Genomic DNA, 19,950 nt, shown 5'->3' with positions numbered 1-19,950 from the left:
AGTTCATTATTTAAGTGGCGTCAATTTACCTCATAAATTTAGAGAATTTCTATTTTTTGTGACAATATCCACAAGATCCTTCATTTCTAGGGGCAAGATGGGCTTCATTGTGTTTATGAAATGTAGTAGAGGAAGAACATGTTTTATTTGTGTTTGTTGAAGTATATGAGGATCCTTTTCATCTTTTGCACCGATGCCGCTCTAAATTTTTTACCTTAAAACCTCCAACTTACATTCCAAGACAAAATATAACTTGGTAAAGTTTGTAAAAGGTTTGCATCATACTATTTCTTTTGGACGTTTGGATATTCATCACAATGCTAGTATATAAATAAGCTCACCTATTAATTAAAAGAAGTTGGTAATTTACTAACCACACTGGTAAAATTTGAGGAAGGTCTGGAGATTTACAAATTTATTAGATGTTGTTAGATTCATTATGATGACAAGCAGATCTCATTTTAACAATGAACACAGTAACAATGAAAATGACTCCTTGAAAGAAATTGGTAACTTACTAATTTATCAGGATGTTAGTAAGCTCCTCATAAAGTTGGTGTTTTACTTACAACACTTGGCAAATTTGAAAGAAATTGGTAATTTACTAATTTATTGAAATGCCGATAAATTTTTCATAGTTTAGAGTTTTAAAAAGATGGTTACTTAAAAATTTATGGAGATATCTGTGAGTTCCTTATATGATAAGATATTTTACTAACAATAATTGCAAAGTTTCAAAGAAGTTGGTAGGTTATTTATAAAACAACCGATATTAAACCTGTCAAAATGGATCATAGACACATGTTATAACCCATATTTGTTGGGTTGAATTCTTATGCCAGTTAGTTATATTCAATAAATGGGTTATAAATAGGTTTAAAATGGTAAAACTCAAATTAATATAGGAGTTAAATGGTTCACAATTTACTTAGACACAATCCACCTCTATGATGCTCTCAACACTCTTTTTCGTCTTCACTCGATCTCGCTTTCACTCTCGCTCACTCCACGGTCTCATCTCGGTTTGAATATAAGTTCTCTTAGAATATGTTCAATGTGGATCGACCGGATATGTGTTGAATATGGGTCAGGTCGTGTTTATGTAATAAGATTCATTACATGAAAATTGATCAAAATTAGTTAAATTTTGGCTGGTCATTCTCAATTCAACTCACCTGTTTGACAGGTCTAGCTGGTATTGATAATTTATTAACTACACTTCTAGAATTTGGAATTCATTGGTTCCACTTGGAAGATGGTAAATTCATGATAGTGTTGAGGAATACTTGAGAAGCAAAACCATCAAGCCTCTCTATATCAGTCAGTCCAGATTGGCAAGAAACCAATATATGTGGTGGCCATGTTTTCAAACTTAGAGCTCTAACCAGCTATGATTGCGAACTCGAGCTCTGCAGCCATATCGTTAATCTAGAGCTTAAGCGGCCATGGCTACAAGCCCAGCCCTTGAGGCCATGATATTACAAAAGAGGATCTGGTGTGGGTGTAGGTGAGAGAAGCATGAGGGGACTTTTGGATAGGGGAATGACAAATTTACAAGTACTTGGAAAATTTTGCTGAAGTGAGGGTGTATATATGTGTTGTAAAACTAGAGATATATAAATGGGTATTTAGGTAAAACCTAAAGTAAGATTTTCGCATTTCCTTCCTACTCTTTAAGTTCCTTTCTTCTTTTGTTTCTTCCTTGGTGGCTGACCTTATGCATGACATCACATTACCGCTTGCCTGAAACTGCCACGGGACCTCACCGACGCTTCTCTAGCCCTCGCTAGCTCTTCCACCACCCCTCTCTCTAGAGAGAATAAGCTCAAATCGGAAGCTGCGATCTCAAGTTAGAGGTTGCCCTTCTCATGTGACCACGGCTATCTATGGTCTTTTGAAATTAGGGTTTTCGTTATTGGGGAGTATTAGAAACTTAAAATTTTGACTCAATGCCAAAACATAAATGAACATCGTGTGCAATTTGATTGTTGGTGATAAAACTCGGTTTAGAACTGTTGTTTCATATAGACAAGGGAATTCAACTTCAGTAAAGGGACAATAGGAAATCTTTTCGAATGGGTTGGAGCCGACCAGGGAAAAGAGGGAGAAATTCGTGGATCGAACAAATTATCAGCTGAATGAGTTGAAGATTGAAATCGTAATCGAACCTTATTTCAATGGGCGGCAATGTGTTGAATTGTGGGTATAAACTTTGAAGTTTGACCAGTGTGAAAACCTCTGGCCGTTATCCAAGAGATATAATTAAGAAAAGAAGGCATGAAAATTCGGCAGGTCTAACTTCATGCGTCCGCTCTTCCTTTCAAAAACACATTTTCTCGAACGGAGTAATACAATTCTTAGCTGGTAAGTAGGCCTTCTTATCGAAATTATCTAGTTTTATTTTTCAAGTTGGCCTGAAGTCCTAGACTGGCAATTGAATTTTTTTTTCTTTTTTTTTAATATATGGACGCGGATGCAGAGACTTGACTGCAGATAGCTCGTAAAATATCAAGCAAGTTCCACGAACTGGTTAGATATAATCGCAGTACTTTCATAATCCATCTATGGTGTCACTTTGGCAAACTTTGGCCTCACGCTCCAATTTATCACAAAAATGAAAGTAAATAAACTAAAAAGAAATAGAAGTAATACGAAGTAATGATCCTTTCGATAAGTGATTGGCCTAGAGTGTCATCTCGACGTGGTGGAAGTCATCGGTTCGAGCCTGATTATCCCTCACTTTAAATAATCTTAATTTGAAAATGGTACTAAAAAAATTTAGAAGTTTAACACGAAGGCGATGGAAGAAGTTGTAGGTATTATTGTGCATCAAACCACATAACTATATTTTGAGAACAATTGATATTCTTACCGACAATATCTTGCGCTAAAAAATCATTCCAATATTTTTCTATTGGAGCTTCTCTCATCCCACCTCGAGCTCAAGGTTTTAATTTTTTCATAGTAGAACCCTCATTGACTTCGGCTTTACTAGGTAATCCAGTATTCTTATGCATGAAATGGAACTCACAACGAATCTGACTTATTCCAATTTAATGAGTATTCTCAATATTAGATTGTAAAGATCAAACTCAATTGTTTTAGGGCTAGTTATCTTATCTTACCTATTTGATCCGTTCGAAGGTGTATATAGGTAAAAATGATATTTTTCTCTTACCAAGCAATGCAAATATTCACCTTTTTGTGGGGAAAAGTGTACATAAAGTCCAAAACTTTTTGTATTTGTGTTAATTCAATCATAAGCCTTTCAATTGTACTAATTTAGTCCTAAACATTTTACATTTGTGCCAATTGAGTCCATCCGATCAATTTTGGTTGGAAATCGTTGACGTGGACGCCATCCAACCTACGTGACGTAACCGGCCCTAACATGGACATTTTTAATTTTTTTTTAAAGAAATAAAATTTTAATACATTTTAATCGCTTGAGGGCTAGTTATCTTATCTTAGCTGGGCGATAAGTTTCAAGGTGTAAATGGGTAAAAAAGTGTATTTTCTTCTTATCAAGCGAGACTTAAATTACAGGTTTGAGACCCAACGCACGCCAAAAAGAAGTCAGACGAGCCAGATAAGCAGCACGATTTGTGCATACTTTTGACCAGTCCAAAAGACAAGACGAATGCACAGGTCGTGACGCACGAATGATCGATTTTGACGGACGCTCCCCAACCAACCCGTCCATGTCTTCATCTGCTGCTAATCGCGTTTAAAAGTAATCAAAATTTCAATTGCATTTGCAGAACAGATCTCCCGACCATTCCACGCACCCTTGCATTTGATGACGTCATTTTCTGATGCCTTCGGCATGAACCATGATGCATGCCTATGAGGTCATTATCGTTGCCTCTTATACTAGTATTGCACGTAAAGCTCAATCAATTGCTTCACAATTTCGTCATGGACTATGTACGTGCAGCTGCAAAGGTGTTTCTTGCGGCAACTGATTCGAAAAATCAAGAATTACATGCATCATAAGATCGCTAATCTCTTCGAATATTGACCTTCAGAAAGCTGATTGAGCGATCGAGTGCTTGATTCAGACTTTAAGATTATTCTTACGGTTTGGGAAGGCTAACAATGAATATCAAAGACAACTAAGCGTCCTCACTAGTCTTCTTCTTGTTCTATTAATTTTCTATTTCAGATCGCGCTTGTCATTAATATGTATTTTTCCTTGATGCATCCAACGATCTTAAAAAACCCTAAATAGGAGACTTTGAACATGTTAATTAAGTCAAGAAAATGCCATCAATATACGTGATGATGGTGTTAGTAGATATGCTACTTTGCTACGTCATGTATTGGCGTGATTTGAGGTGTCCACGTTCTCTAATTATTGCGTGCAATGTTCGCTACATCATGTTATGCAAAAGTTGCTTTTGACGAGAAACAAAGTCTTGGTCTAGTCAATAAAAATTTTGGTCTTCGCATGAATTGTCAGAGTGGGAAGACATTGTACTGCAAAGATGCCACCTTTTCAATTTCCGACGAAGAATAAGAATGCTCCTTACCAACTTTTTTATATCAACGTGATAGCTACACATTGGACTTTGCGCATTTTTAATACATTCCACTGATTTTTTTTTTTTTTTGGTTATAATAATGTAACGCATTCAATTTCCAGTTATGCAAGGAAGTTTCCTTCAGAAGAGTGGAGATAACATAACTCTTAAATTTTTGGGGTCTTTTTCTTAGAAATTGATGCATTTTAATCAAAATGCGATAATTTTTCCTTATGAAGTGATATTAGCATAATCATGTGACATCAAACTCAGCCCCAATTGAAATCAATCAAATAATAAATCAATTTGGAAACAAAATTTAAGAAAGTTAAGTAAAATAGGGTAGATCGAATCTTTGCTAGTATAACATTCAAGATATGTTGACTCAGCTTGATCTCAGCCACTTTACTGTTGCACGTAGATGGGTTATCCATAAGTTTTCCAAACTCTATCATATATAATGGAGTCATTTGAAGATTGACTTTTTCAAACTCAGGAGAAAAAAAAAGATATATACGAAGAATATACATAGCAAGATGACTGGCGAGAATAATTGGATAGAGGAAATGTTGATCAATTGGAAATCCTAGAGGATCGATATCAATTATGACTTATTATTTCGATGAATCGTTTATTCATAGAGAAAAGAATTATGTAAATGCCTACTGAAAATATTATCGGATTCACAAGTGGAAGACTAAATTGTTTTCGAAGAATTTGCCACTGAAAAGGAAACCATTGCATAACATCATAGAAAACCACTAAAAAACCATTTTCATCGCTAATCAGGATCACCTTAAACAAGTATCTTTAAGTAGCCAATATAGATGTTTCTACCCTATTGAAGGGTACATGACATATATGTTTCTAATAAATTCATTTGCGAGAGAGTCGAAGAAGCAGTATCTCGTTGAAATGATTTAGGACTGATTGCATAATATTCACTGAAATTTATGTATTAAAGTAGCATTTAATATCATGCAAAGCGCGGGTCTGGCTCTTGCAGCCATTATGTCCAGACTTCAGAAGATAATTTCCATGAATTCGACCTTTCCAAATTTGGAAAAACAAGAAAAGGGAACCCATGATAATTCTGCAGAAGTTCAAGTTCCGATGAGGCAGCAACATATAAGAAAATGAGACGACAACAGCATGGACATATTGCAGATGGAAATGAAAGTGGTTTGACTGTCGCTTAACCTACCCTCACCTTCATGCCAATTACGATCAGCAGCTAATTTTGCTGTCATTAGTATTCTTGACAGACCCACCTACCTCTTTTGTCGAGTAAATGGATCAACAATATCTGTATGAAAGCCAACAATGATAGGTGAGAGTAGTAATGTCGAGGGAGTTTCGAGGATGACTTTTTCATCCCGACTCTCTCAACCTGTATTCCTGCTTCCTGTCGATGAAACCCCAATGAATAGACAATAAGAAGCAGAAACAACATAGCGATGATTAAACATTAGGGTATGAGCTCTCTTCGTTAGACCGTCGGGATGTGCAGCGATCTTGAGACCTTATGCTCTGTTGGATATTTCAGCAGTTTTGAAACATCTTTAAAATGATTTTGATAGAAATTATGACTCCTATGATTAGCCATCATTACTTCTAACGGTCAGTTTTTTAACGGTGTCATAACGGCTGTATAATGGTTTTGTAATGTTTGATTTTGTCTTCAAAAAAACCTCCAACAGTCATTTTCATTAGTAATTACCAATTGATTTATGACACTTTCTTAACCGCTCCATCTTTTGTTTTGCATATAAATTAGACTCCAAACCACAATTATCCATTTTGGATTGGGAAAGAGAATTTTCATTTTCTCCACATATCTTTCATTTTATTACTGGGTTATACACATAACATTGTACATATTCCTTCTAATATTCAGTGCAGAGTATAAAAGAAGGTTTATTGTATCTTGGGATAACAGTCTTTGGAAGCCTTATGCATCGAGTTTCGTATTCCAAGGGACGAAATTATCCTTAAGGACAATGCTTGCACGCCTCAAACAATTGATCTTATTTTTCTTGTCTTTTCCAACGTATTTCCTATAATTGTTTTTTTTTTTTTAATGACCGAGGTTCCGCGTAGCCGGCGAGTTTCGCTCAACACGGTGGTGGAGCACAACTAGTCCTCGGGAGGGGCTAGAGCAGGAGCCCACCACCACGATCCCCCACTTAAGACACCGGCGCCGAGGAGTTTTGAACCCATGACCTCTCGTGAAAGGAACTAAACTAAAACCAACTCGGCCACCGATCGGTGGGTTATTTCCTATAATTGTTATTTTTCATATTACCTAATATTTATTCAACATGGCCATGATGAATACGCCTTCGCCACGTTCGCCTAAGGAGAAGACCATCGCGTGCTGGTCGCTTGAGGCCATTGCGAGTGCTCATAACTTCTAGATAACACCGTGTCATGATCATTGTCAATTGGGAACTACAAGTACGTTGAGAAATTCTTGATCTCGGCTATGTCCAAATATGTCCCATCTGAGCAATTTACCTAAGACCTGATAGTATGATATTTATTCTATTGGAAGTTACATTTAGTCCCCTTAACTCAAGATGTTAGGGTCAGGCCAATCACGAATGTAGGATGCGTTTGTTTCACTGAAAAGTTCTTGATGAAGAAGATTATTTTCCTTGAAAATCATTTTTAGGGAAAATGAATAGTTTTCACTTCTTTGGTGGTTTAGAGAAAATGAAGTCCATATTTCCAAAATGGGAAGTTCTTTGCCAGATCTAAACTTCTTATTTTCGGTCAATGAAAAACATTTTTCATAGATCCACTAGTTTTGTGTCTTCCAAAGAGCGGAAAATCAAAAAATAATTTCTTAAAAACAGGTCTCCTTCAAACAAAGGCACCCCTGGTTAGACTATCAAAACCACATCCGTCTTGATTATGAGAGTCCAAATCCCTATACTGTGTTTGGTTCTCAAAATTAGATTGAGATAGGATTAAAATGGCGAGAGATTTGTTATATCCTATATCTTGTTCGCTAGATGATCGGTTATAATCTAAATTGAAAAATAATAAATAAATAAATAAATACATAGAAAAAGAAAATAAAAGAAAAGATCTGACCTACTTTGCATACAAATTGACAACCACCGGTGATGGTCGCAGTTTTTTACGGTGACCACCACGAGAGTGTTGCTAACCATCAATGGCGATAGGATCTAGCTCATGAGAGGACCTATGAGAACATGTAGAGACAGCAATCACCACGAGGTGCAACTGCTGTTAGTGGTTGCCGAAGCAAGGCGACCACGGTGCGGTGGCCACCACGCTTGTGACAGACAGTAGAACTTTCATGCAACCCCCATCGACAACCACTGAGTCGCGGTCGAAAGCAGCACCATGGTGCCCCCGCTAGTTTTCAAGGCATATACCCAGATGTATTCAGCTGGGACACGTGTCACGTGGGAGGTGAGGACCACGCATGGTGAACACGCGTCACCAGCGCGTGACATGTGTCACCTTGTGGCTTAGCCATCCTAAGATGACTCCCCTCAAGCTGACTCACTCTAAGCTAACTGGTCTTTAGTTGCTTCTTTTATATAAATCTCTGAAGTCAGTTTTAGAACACGGCCATTCTACTCCCATATATCTTCTGAGCCGCCTAATCGCTTCCAACCGCTGTCCGAACACCGCTCGCCCTTGTCTCGTCACCAGCCGCCTTTGGTCGACCACTGTTCATTTGCCAGTGTTGAATTCGCCGTCTACTCGTACGTCCACCCATCCCCTTGCCATGCATTCATTCGTCCGTCCATTATCGTTTCTGAATCGTTTTCTCGATTAATCAAGATAAGTGGATTTATAGTCCTTATTACTTGCTTGCCTATGTTTCGTTATTGTGAGTGTTAAGTGTCGATCGATCTTGATTGCAATGATTTTTCTGTGATGATCGTGGTTATGATGATTTGATCTTGATGACTCCCATAGGGATGATTTCTAGGCCTTTACACCTGTGTGTGTTTGGAATTGATGTTGGTGATCTTTTCCTCCAATTTTACAATTCTATAGGTGGATTGACGTATTAATCTTCTTGTTGGGTTTATACTCAGTCTATTGATTCAAACACTTTTCAGTTTACTAAGATGTTTGTGAATCCGACTCCCGTACAACAACGTATGCATGGATATCCTATAAAGATTAGTCATACCTCTAAAGAGTTTACTGATGCTCCCCCTGAAATACCATATTATCCATACTATAAGTTGGTTCATTCCAGAGTTTATGTAGATGAATGACCCCCTAATGGAATAGTCAAGCTTGAATTCAAGGCAATATACTATTGTGGCTTAGGACATTGAATTGGTCCTATCCCTCCACATTTACTGGACCCTTTTGCTTCTCGCCTCTTTACTATGGACGATCCGCCCGAGAGTTCAAATGAGAACCTGGGTGATTGCACCGATTCTGAAAAATCGATGGGTAGTTGTAGCATTCTAGAGTAGATTAACCCTTGTTATATTCGTCCCATGTAAATATTGTACATAAGTGAAGCAGTTGTATATATATGCAATAGAGAATGGTTGACATGGTTGAATAAACGAGATATGAATAAAAGTGTGTAAGCTAGTGTGTTGAATGATCTTATTGATTGCTAAATGTGTATCTAGCTAGTGAACCCATATAAGGCCATATCCTTTGTAGGCTTGCCTGCCGTTTGGTATTTTGTATTCCATGCACTTGTGCCTGTATGGCTGCCCTGCTTGATTTTCTATTTAAAGCTTCCGCATGCGCCAATTACTCCGAAAGATCAATTAAAGAAGAACGCGAGTTTGGTAAGCCTTAACATCAGGTGTAGCGGTATGGGACGTCACAATTGGCTTGGTAGTTAAACTCTTGATTCGGTTGTGGAAGATCCCAATTTTGAATTACAAAATATCCCGCTGAGAATAACAAGTAGGCTACACCTGTTATCTTGTAGATGGATCATGTACCTGTTATCTTGCAAATGGAGCTTGTACCTAATATAAAAGGACAAATCGGCTGATATACCATCTGTAGTGGAAATTACATTAATAGGAATATAAACTAAAACATCTCCCAATTGGGTCCACGCAATTAGTAAGGCAATCATACTTCCTTCACCTAAAAGATAACTCAATTGAGTGGCTCTTTTCAAAACGCATGAATGCAAATTAAAAACATTTTTTGGATAAGCTTTGCGATCAAGTGGTCTTTATAAAAGAAGAGATATTTGGCTATAAGCCTGTGCTTGTTTGGAGAGATCATCATAAATAATTGAAGTGTGTCATTCAGAGCTATTTTCTTGTAATAGTAGAGATCAATTAAGCCAAAAAATTTAGACATAACATGCATGCCAAAAAAAAAAAAAATCCTAAATGAAGGTTCCTAAGTCAATTAAACATCCCTATCACTGGTGGTGGTCAATCTCTTGATGAGATTTGGCTATAGGCTTGTGTTTTTTTGGAGAGATCATCGTAAAATGATTGAAGTGTGTCATTCAGAGCTATTTTCATGTATTAATAGAGATTAATTAAGCCGAAAAATTGAGATATACCATGCGTGCCAAAAACAAATACTAAATCAAGGTTCCAAAGTCAATTAAACGTCCCTATCACCGGTGGTGGTCAATCTCTTGGTGATGTGGTCGACACTGACATCACCATCCTCACATCATTTAAATAACTTTCGTCTCCCTGATTTATTTGTTGCTGATTATTGGGTTACAAAGAATCCTCCACAAAAGTCTTGGTCGTGTCAAGAGAATACTGAATACATTTCCACCAAATTGATAAGAATGGATTGGTTAGCTTCCTAGACTTCTCCCTTTGTAAAGTAGAAAAGTAAAGGAGAAAGGGAACAACAATAACATAATGATGTTCTTGAAGAACTAAAAAGTCTTCATATTGGGTCAGAGAAACGTCATGTTCAAGACTTACAGAGAGATTGCGTGATGCGCAAGGGGAAGTTCCACAGAAGAATTTTTGGAAATTGCTTTTCCCCTTGTTCATCCCACCTCTTAGATCATTTTTTTCTTTATTCGGGACATATCGAAGGTCATCAAACATCGAATAAAATAAAAGTTTTTGGAGGTGGGAATCAAATTGAATTTAAGCATACCATTTAATTATCTAGCGTTGTTGAATCATTGGGGACCTCAAAGCAACAATTGTAAATTGTTGTGCATTAGGCAGACAGTTTGCAACCCGAAAAGGGACATGAACTTCATTTTAGATCTTCAAAAAGAATGAGCGACACTCTCGATTTCTCGAGATTTGATTATAAGAGAGTTCAAGTGGACAACGTGATCCCATCTAGTTTACTCCTAATAATACACACACACACACACACATATATATATAAATATATATATCAAAGTAATTTAAACCCGAAAGTGCTTTTATCCGAGTTTAATATAATATCCATTTATACCCGTACAAAATGTTCGGAATTCAAACCAAAAACTAAAGGTCTTCTAGAACCTGGAGCCATTTAATTATAGCGGCCTTATAACAATCAATCCAACTCTCTGGCCCGTGTGGGTCGATGCTTAAAATTGAGGCCCAATCAAAATCCACTTTCGGAAATCTCCACGAGTAATCTCTTGTCAAATGTCTAGGCATACCTACATTCGTTTGCAAAATTGCAAGACGTACCTCGTAAATGAGATGGGCCTACATTGAACAACTTCACAATTTTGATAAAAATAGCAGAAAGTACGGGAAGATGTCGACGGCACTTATGCTGTTAAATTTGGAGAAACGAAGGAGAGTGAGTGCAACTCTAACTTTGCCTCCAAGAAACTTACCCAAAAAGAGTTTCATCATTTTTTTTAAAGAAAATCAATAAATATATTCGTCATGCATGGATAGATGTTCTTCTATATTCTTCCATTTGAAATTCTGGATCATGTAGTTGAAAGAATAAGTTAACATACTGGTATGGAGATAACGTATGAGAATATAGATGACAGAAACCTCACTTTAAAAATGTGTAAAGTGACAAATGAAGAGTGAAAAGAATAATAATGCTCCACAAATAACCTGAAAAGGGATTAGTTGAGAACAGGAGATGAGAAATGAAAAGAGAGAGAGAGAGAGAGAGAGATTAAAAGATGAACAAAATAAACTCTCACACCCATACTCCTTTTTTTTTTTCAAGGTTTAGTGGTCAGGTGGTCTCCGTGCCGACTTTTGCACACCTTGACTGGTCTATTTCCCTGGGAGATCTTAAACTTGCAATTCCCCATATAGGCTCGGGGCATCCAAGATTTTTATTTCTAGAATGCTTCAAACAAGACTTGAATTTTAAGACAAGGAGGAAAACGACAAACTCCTTTGCCATCTAACCAACCAAACTTGATGCCCATGGTATTAGATAGTAAGGCGACAATAACAGTTTTATGTTATTAAGGAATCAATAAAATTACAAAGGATGAAAAAGGTTCATGAACCTGAAAGGGAAGAAAAACTTGAGCAAGACATGCAAAACAAGTTGAGGAACACCACTTAAATGAGGCTAAGAGATAGAAGATAAGCCAAAGCGCGTTTGATTCTTGTTAGTGGTGGATTGAATTTTTGACGGGATTCCTGAGACACTTTGGTCACTAGTGGTGGATTGAATTTTTTATGGGCTTCCTGAGCAAGTCTATGACCTATGTCCCATGGAAGCCTGAGGCTTATGTCCCTCGAATGCTCTGTAGTAAGGGAAAACCCCATGACCAGTGTCACATGGACAATAAGCTTATGAGATGTTTATCCCTCAAAATTGATGCTTGTGTTCCTAAAGTAACCATGGCCTATGTCCCATGGAAGAATGGTTATGAGCTGGAATCTAGAAACTAAACATCGAGTCATATGCATTCTCATGAGTGTGAGGTTCATGTTCAAGTACAGGTCATGGTGCATGAGGTGTGGAGTCATTGTCAAGTCTCATCCTTGTTTGTCATTAGTGTCGAGTCTTGCTTGATTAGGTGATGGATGGACGGACGGTTTAGTACATTGAGTTTGTTGTTTCATTCACTGAGCTATTAACTCACTATTGTTTATTAAACTGTTTTCAGAATAGTTAGATATGTTAATTCCTCCCGCTATCCCGGTCCTACGCTACGATGCTCCTGTCAACTTCGCTCACTCATGGGAGGATTATCACGACTCCGCCTTTCCATCGGTGCAATTCAAGTTGCTAGTTTTTGGGTAGATGTAAGGTTGCCTATGGAGATGGTCCTTGTCTGCTTTGTGTCACTCTTCATGAGAGATTTGTCTGGTCAGCTGACGGGTGCACTGCCGTACTTACCCCTTGGTGATAACAGTGATGGTATTAGCGGTGGCAAGTAGTGGAGTGGTGGTAGTGGCGGAAAGCTAGTGTGTATAGGCAGTTTTTTGTTAATGGCGTTGTGGCAGTCACTTTTTAGTTGGGGCCATAGTATAGCTATGACTATGGACGGCTGTAGTGGCAAGGATACCTCTTAGGTGCACGCGTGGTTTATGTGTATTGTTGTTGTTTCCGCACATGTCTATACCATATGTAATATCATATTAAGGAAGAGTACACTAGTATGTGGCGCCCTAGGACGTCATACTAGCATTAGAGAGTCTCGTCTATGGTTGTGCAGCCTAAGGTTTCATGACCCTAGGTAAGGGTCATGTGACCCTCATTTGAGATCACGTGACCTCAAGCCGCTAATGCTAGATTTGGCTTGCTAGTAACTTGAAATCTTTAGCGTTGTTCGACAAAGGGTTTGAAAATTTTTTAATGGAAGAATTACCAAAAAAAAGTGTTAAACCTATTATAATTGTGTCAGTTTAGTCCTAAATCATTTTTTCATCCAATCGAGTCATAAACCTTTTACAATTGTGCTAATTTTTCCATCAAGCCAATTTTATCTAAAAAATCGTTGACATGGATGTCAACCATCCTACGTGGTGTAGCCGGTGCAAACATAGATGATGTTTAATAATATTAATATATATTTTAAATTATTTATTTATTTTTTCCTTTTTCTTTTTTCTTTTCTTTCTCTCTTTTTTTCCTTCCTTCTTGCTCTAGCCGGCTGCCGGACTCGATGACCGGCCAGAGGTGAGGGCCGGCATGTTTAGACAAGTATTAAAATAAAATTTGTCAAGGTTGTGCTTGATCCTATGTAAGGGACTTGATTCACAAAAGAAATGTCGAAACCTCATAGGAAGAACTAGGAGATGGATCACTGATATAGAGGAACGAAGAGAGACGAAACTGAGAGATGAAGGCCGCTCGCAAAAAACCAATATACATTTTGAAGTAGATGGAGGCAATGGACATCGAGAGTTTTTACGAGTACGACGTGTACTTGTGCTTCAGAGGGTCGGATACTCGCTCTCCCTTTGTTAGTCTTCTCTGCCAAAGCTTTGGCCATATGGGGATCTACATGTTCATGGACGATGAGGAACTCGTCCCTGGAGAGGATATTGAGTAGTTGCTTTATTCGCGCGATCAGGCGTTCCAAGCTTATCATTCCAATCTTATCACAGAACTATGCGTCAAGCACATGGTGCCTCTGAAAGATGGCTCAGATGGTGGAGTGCCACAAGACGATGGGCCAGATCATCATGCCCGTCTTCTTCAACTTCATGTCATGAAATCAGATTAACACATCAATTACAAGTAACAAGAGCCTGTTGTAACCTAACCAATATGTAAGTTTTGCAAACCCATTTTCAATCCAATTTCTTTAACTCGCTCTCAAGAATGAATCCAAGTTCTTCACGACCCTCATCGATGCATACAAAGCCTCCCCTTCTCAGGCCACTTCAATCCCGGTTATGTTTATAAGGTAAATAACATCGTCTTGGACGATGATTTTTACTCCAGCATATTTATCTCCTGTAAATGACAAGCATTTGTGTACGTAAACATTCATATGATCACAATTTTATTACAGTGGCGAGATATTATTGAGTTGCTCATATCATGCTCAAAAACCATGAAGTTAGAGTGAATTTTAGCTCTTTTTAAGTTCCTTTTGCATATCTTATTGCAATCGGTACGCGTCTTCCATCCAAAATCATTTAAAACGTATTTATATGATATTAATATGCACTGATTTTTGAAGCCGTCTATAATTTTCTCTTAATTCTGTACTTAATAAAATAATTCAATGTCTGTTTGGTATAAGAACTGTTTCCCATTTGAAAATAAGAACGACTCTAAAGACACATTATGTGCATATGATAACAGTATCTTCAAGTAAAACTAGTGAAAACCGAGTTCACATGCATAATTGAAAAATACATACATAGAGCGCTAATCCAATTTCAAAGTCATGTACCAGGATAGCAAAAATATATAATTTCGTCTTCTTGATTGTGAAGATGTGGATGTATAAATGTCAGCAGTGCAATAAGACGCCACAAACTAAACAATTTCATACAGAGTTTTTACAACCACAAATGATTAAATACCAAATATAAAGATCATCATGCCCACACGAAAAACAAAGAAAAGTATGTATAGTCTAAAAGTCACTCATGTACACAATTCTAGTGAATATAACATTTTACAAATGCGAGAAGTATCATCATTTTCCAGAATTAAAGGCATAGGTACTTAATTCTAGTTTTTTTTATGATAATTCCATGATGCTTCTTCTCAATTCTCGTCTTTTCATGTTTGAAAATGATTGAAATAGATAATCGACAGTTGAACAATAAACTTAATTATTAACAACTGAACCATCCTTTTTGTTGTGCGGAACAAGCGATCGAACAATAAAATAGACAGAACAAGAAAATAAATCGGACACCGGATGTACGTGGTTTGGTCGTAGAGACCTACGTCCACGGGAAGAGCAGCAACGAATTCCACTATAGAACGAACGATACACGGAGATTACAAACCCACACTCGAGTCACTCAAACACTCTCGGTGTTTCTCAAGCCCCAATTACATTCAAGAACGCATACAGTGTTTAGCCCCCAATTCCTAACGAAATAAATCCCACGAGCAAGTACTCGATAACCGGTGCTTCAAGAACTCTGCATCAACTTCGGCACACCAAGCACTCACACGAAATCGGTGCTTCAAGACCTCGTGCAATCTCTCCGGACATGAACGACGCGAAGACCCAAGCTGCGATAACCTTTGTCCGACAAGCGGAACAAATATATACGAATCTCGGTAAAAGTCGGATGTCAAATTTCCTAATTTGAGTCGTTATCTTTTCGCCCAAGAGTCCAACGCCAAATCCGCATGGGTATATCGGTGGACATGGACTTTCCTTTCTTTCTTTCTTTTTTTTTTTATTTTCTTTCCTTAGTTGATAACTCTTTCCCCAAAATTTGACATAAAAACAAAATAGGGATTATCCAATCCGTAATATTCAAATCTCCACAAATAACAATTAATCTTGCGTCGGGTCTCATTTAACGAGCACAAACTCAAGACATAATTTCAACAATCTCCACCTTGGCTCGACGTTTGAGCCAAATCACAATCGCTTCACTATAATCCGAACTCCACCGCTACTACTCTCCCACAGCCCCAATGGGCTCAACCACCACGGACGTCATCCAAGTCCAAGCCGCGCTTGAACTTCGCCATAACCGTGGACCTCATCAGAATACCAACCGAACATGCACCTTTAATCGCTCCACAAGGACAGGTCGACACAAGCTCCTTAATTGCGGATAAAGCAAAACCACCGTTGCATCCATATACGTTAGGAAATCGAACACATACCTTATCAATATCAGCAGTTACAGCAACTATTGGCTCTACAGGCTCCACCTCACTACAAGCACCATCTGTGTCGATTATTGCGCTAAAATCCGCTACCTCGGGAGTTTCTGGTTGCAACTCCACCTCAAGGCGAACACCGTCCGGATCCGTATTAGCACCGCCACAAACACTCCTACCCCGAAGTACTGGAGACTCGTCAAAGGTAATTTTTCTGCTGCGAACAGGTGAATTTATATTTGAGCACCACAACCGATAGCCCCTCTCACCTCGTGCATAGCCATGGAATATGCACCTTGCCCTCACATCGAGCTTACCATCACTTACTCGATAATAACACGGGCAACCAAACATTCTAAAAGTAGAATAATCAGCAACGTTACCTGACCACCCTTCTTCGGGAGTCCGATATCCAATCGTAGTCGATGGAGATCTATTCATCAGGTAGCTCGTCATACCAAGCGCATCCACTAGAATTCTTCTAGCCATACCAGCACTAGAGATTATTTTACGGACTGTCTCTAGTAATGTTCTGCTAATCAATTCTGCAAACTGTTGTGGTCTACCGGCACTAGTGCGGTGTTTCACTATACCCTTTATCATGCAGAATTTATTTACCAGCTTCGAGCGTAACTCCATGCTACTGTCGGTTTGCACATGCTTGATCGACTTAGCGGTCTCCACTTCGATCAAAGGTCTCGACCACGTGTTCCCGACAACAACATCAAACTTGTGCTTCGGCACGGTCACCCAAGTCTTCCTCGAGCAATCGTTAGACCCTCGAACGGATACCGACGTCTCCGGAGCGAAACCCGTCAATGTCTCACCTTGAAGTTCATACAAGCTTCCATGCTTGATTCCTTTCATTATTACCAAGGCACCTCGAGCAACCTTCAAAACTCCACCTTGTGAAGAATACTTGCATCCAACTGAATCTAGAGCACCCAAGGAAATTAAGTTCTTTTTCAATTCGGGAACGTATCTTACTCCGGTCAATGTCCTCACAATACCATCATGCATCCTGATTTTAACATCACCAACACCCACAACATCGCATTCGGTGTTGTTCCCCAACTGCACTTTACTACTATCCGTGCACCGATAAGTAGCAAACCAGTTCCTGTTTGGTGTAGCATGAAAAGAACAACCAGAATCCATAATCCATCCGTCAAATGACGAATGCTCAGTGATAGACAAGACCCTATCGACACAATCAGAATCATCGGCTATAGCTGCAACATCATCTGTAGATTCAACTCTAATTCCCTTACCCGTTTCGTTTTTCAACTTAAAACAATTCCTTCTAAGATGCCCTCTCTTGCCACAGTTCCAACAGACAGCACCACCGGTCCTAGATCGATCGCGTCTATTCGAGTTCATACTACTTCTACTACCACGAGTATCGGTTCTTCCTCTATTTTCACCTACTAAAGCAGTAGATACATATTCGCCAGATTCTCTTCTACGGATATCCTCACTTAAAATCAAATCTCGAATACCATCAAACGTCAAACTTGTTGACCTAGAGGAATTACTAACGGCAAGAATAATAGAATTCCAACTATCGGGCAATGAGGATAATAGAATCAAAGTACATACCTCATCTTCAAAGTCAATATCAACTAAACTCAATTGACTAACGATCACATTGAATTCATTGATATGATTAGCAATAGACGCACCTTCGCTCATCTTCAAATTAAACATACATCGCATCAAATAGACCTTGTTGACCGCAGAGGGCTTCTCGTACATATCCGACGGGGCTTTCATCAAACCCGCAGTGGTCTTCTCTTTGACGATATTAAACGCGACGTTACGAGCCAACGTCAGCCGAATAACACCCAGCGCTCGTCTATCCAGCAATTCCCAATCGGCTTGCTTCATCGTCTCTGGTTTCTCCTCAGACAAGGGCAAGTGCGGCTTCATCCGATATAGATAGTCTTTAATCTACATCTTCCGAAAACCAAAGTCCTTCCCCTCAAATTTGTCGATTTTCACTTTTACTTCTTCCGTCGCCATCGATTCGCTTCAACTCGATAAACCTAGCTCTGATACCAATTGTTGTGCGGAACAAGCGATCGAACATTAAAATAGACAGAACAAGAAAATAAATCGGACACCGGATGTACGTGGTTTGGTCGTAGAGACCTACGTCCACGGGAAGAGCAAGAACTAATTCCACTATAGAACGAGCGATACACGGAGATTACAAACCCACACTCGAGTCACTCAAACACTCTCGGTGTTTCTCAAGCCCCAATTACATTCAAGAACGCACACAGTGTTTAGCCCCCAATTCTTAATTAAATAAATCCCACGAGCAAGCACTCGATAACCGGTGCTTCAAGAACTCTGCATCAACTTCGGCACACCAAGCACTCACACGAAATCGGTGCTTCAAGACCTCGTGCAATCTCTCCGGACATGAACGACGCGAAGACCCAAGCTGCGATAACCTTTGTCCGACAAGCAGAACAAATATATACGAATCTCGGTAAAAGTCAGATGTCAAATTTCCTAATTTGAGTCGTTATCTTTTCGCCCAAGAGTCCAACGCCAAATCCGCATGGGTATATCGGTGGACATGGACTTTCCTTCCTTTCTTTTTTTTTTTTTATTTTCTTTCCTTAGTTGATAACTCTTTCCCCAAAATTTGACATAAAAACAAAATAGGGATTATCCAATCCGTAATATTCAAATCTCCACAAATAACAATTAATCTTGCGTCAGGTCTCATTTAACGAGCACAAACTCGAGACATAATTTCAACACTTTTCTAGGGACCCTACGTTTAAAGCCGTGAGAGCAGTGACATAAGAGAATTCCCAATCGACAATTTCCTAAGTCAGAGTTTCATGGAAAATATATATCAATGGAAAGAGGCATGGCTTCACTTTCACAAAAACAACAGTGTCTTTCCCTGGTTCTGATACACAAGTCTCGCCTTGCCAGTTAGACAATCACAGATTATAAAAACATTAAGCATAACAAGAGCATATTTCATTGATTCCATTAGACGAGTAAGAAAAAGAACACATTAATATTCCAGTTAGTATATGGGCAAATACATTGCTTTTCTGAGCAGCTCTTAGTAGATATCCCTCCACTAATATCTACAAAATAGTAACACTTAAATCACACGTAAGATAGTCAAGATGAAGTCACCAAACCGAGTGCAAATCCCACATGACATGTGCAATTGAAGTTATGGTGCTGCACTTCAGCCAGCCCACAAAATTAAACAAACTATAGATTCAATACTCTCGCCAAAATAAATCAGCTCACTTTAAGAGAAACAAGAAAACTCAATGGCTTCTTGGAAATATTCTCAGAAGCTTGCTCTCAACACTTCTGCCTAATTTCAATAGCTCTTAAAATTCAAAATACAGTCGGCAAATTGTGATTCAAGATAGTTGTGTTCCAGTTATCTCATGTTAAGGATTCAAGAAATGTAAGTCCAATGTAGCCAATTTTTAACGCTTACTTGCAACATAGATTAGGTCCGACGACTGCAGTGTATTTTTGTTAAGATGAATTTTACAAACCTAAATCAGTATTGACACCTAAATTTTGACGACTTATTTAGTTTTTCATTGCATAGAGAATTAGGGATCGACCTCGACCTTTAAATAAAAAACATTAGTGAACTTGCGTATAGATATTAGGAGTATTTGCATTAACAAAGATATAATTGCATCGGACTACCGGTGGGTGATTTAAT

General features: G+C 38.5%; 1 protein-coding gene across 1 annotated transcript in view; it reads right to left on the bottom strand.

Moving 5' to 3' along the window:
- The window catches only part of LOC115743491 (probable WRKY transcription factor 40), a 58,262-nt gene that overhangs the window by 21,746 nt on the left and 16,566 nt on the right, over positions 1-19,950 (bottom strand). Inside the window, exon 6 of the mRNA XM_030678289.2 lies at positions 4,564-4,569. Coding sequence (XP_030534149.1) covers positions 4,564-4,569 — 6 coding nt within the window. The remainder of the gene's footprint in view (positions 1-4,563; positions 4,570-19,950) is intronic.

This window comes from Rhodamnia argentea, chromosome 4 (assembly GCF_020921035.1).
Source record: "Rhodamnia argentea isolate NSW1041297 chromosome 4, ASM2092103v1, whole genome shotgun sequence".
Taxonomy (NCBI): Eukaryota; Viridiplantae; Streptophyta; class Magnoliopsida; order Myrtales; family Myrtaceae; genus Rhodamnia; species Rhodamnia argentea.
The sequence above is the reverse complement of the archived record's forward strand: the minus strand, read 5'-3'. Positions and strand labels throughout refer to the sequence as shown.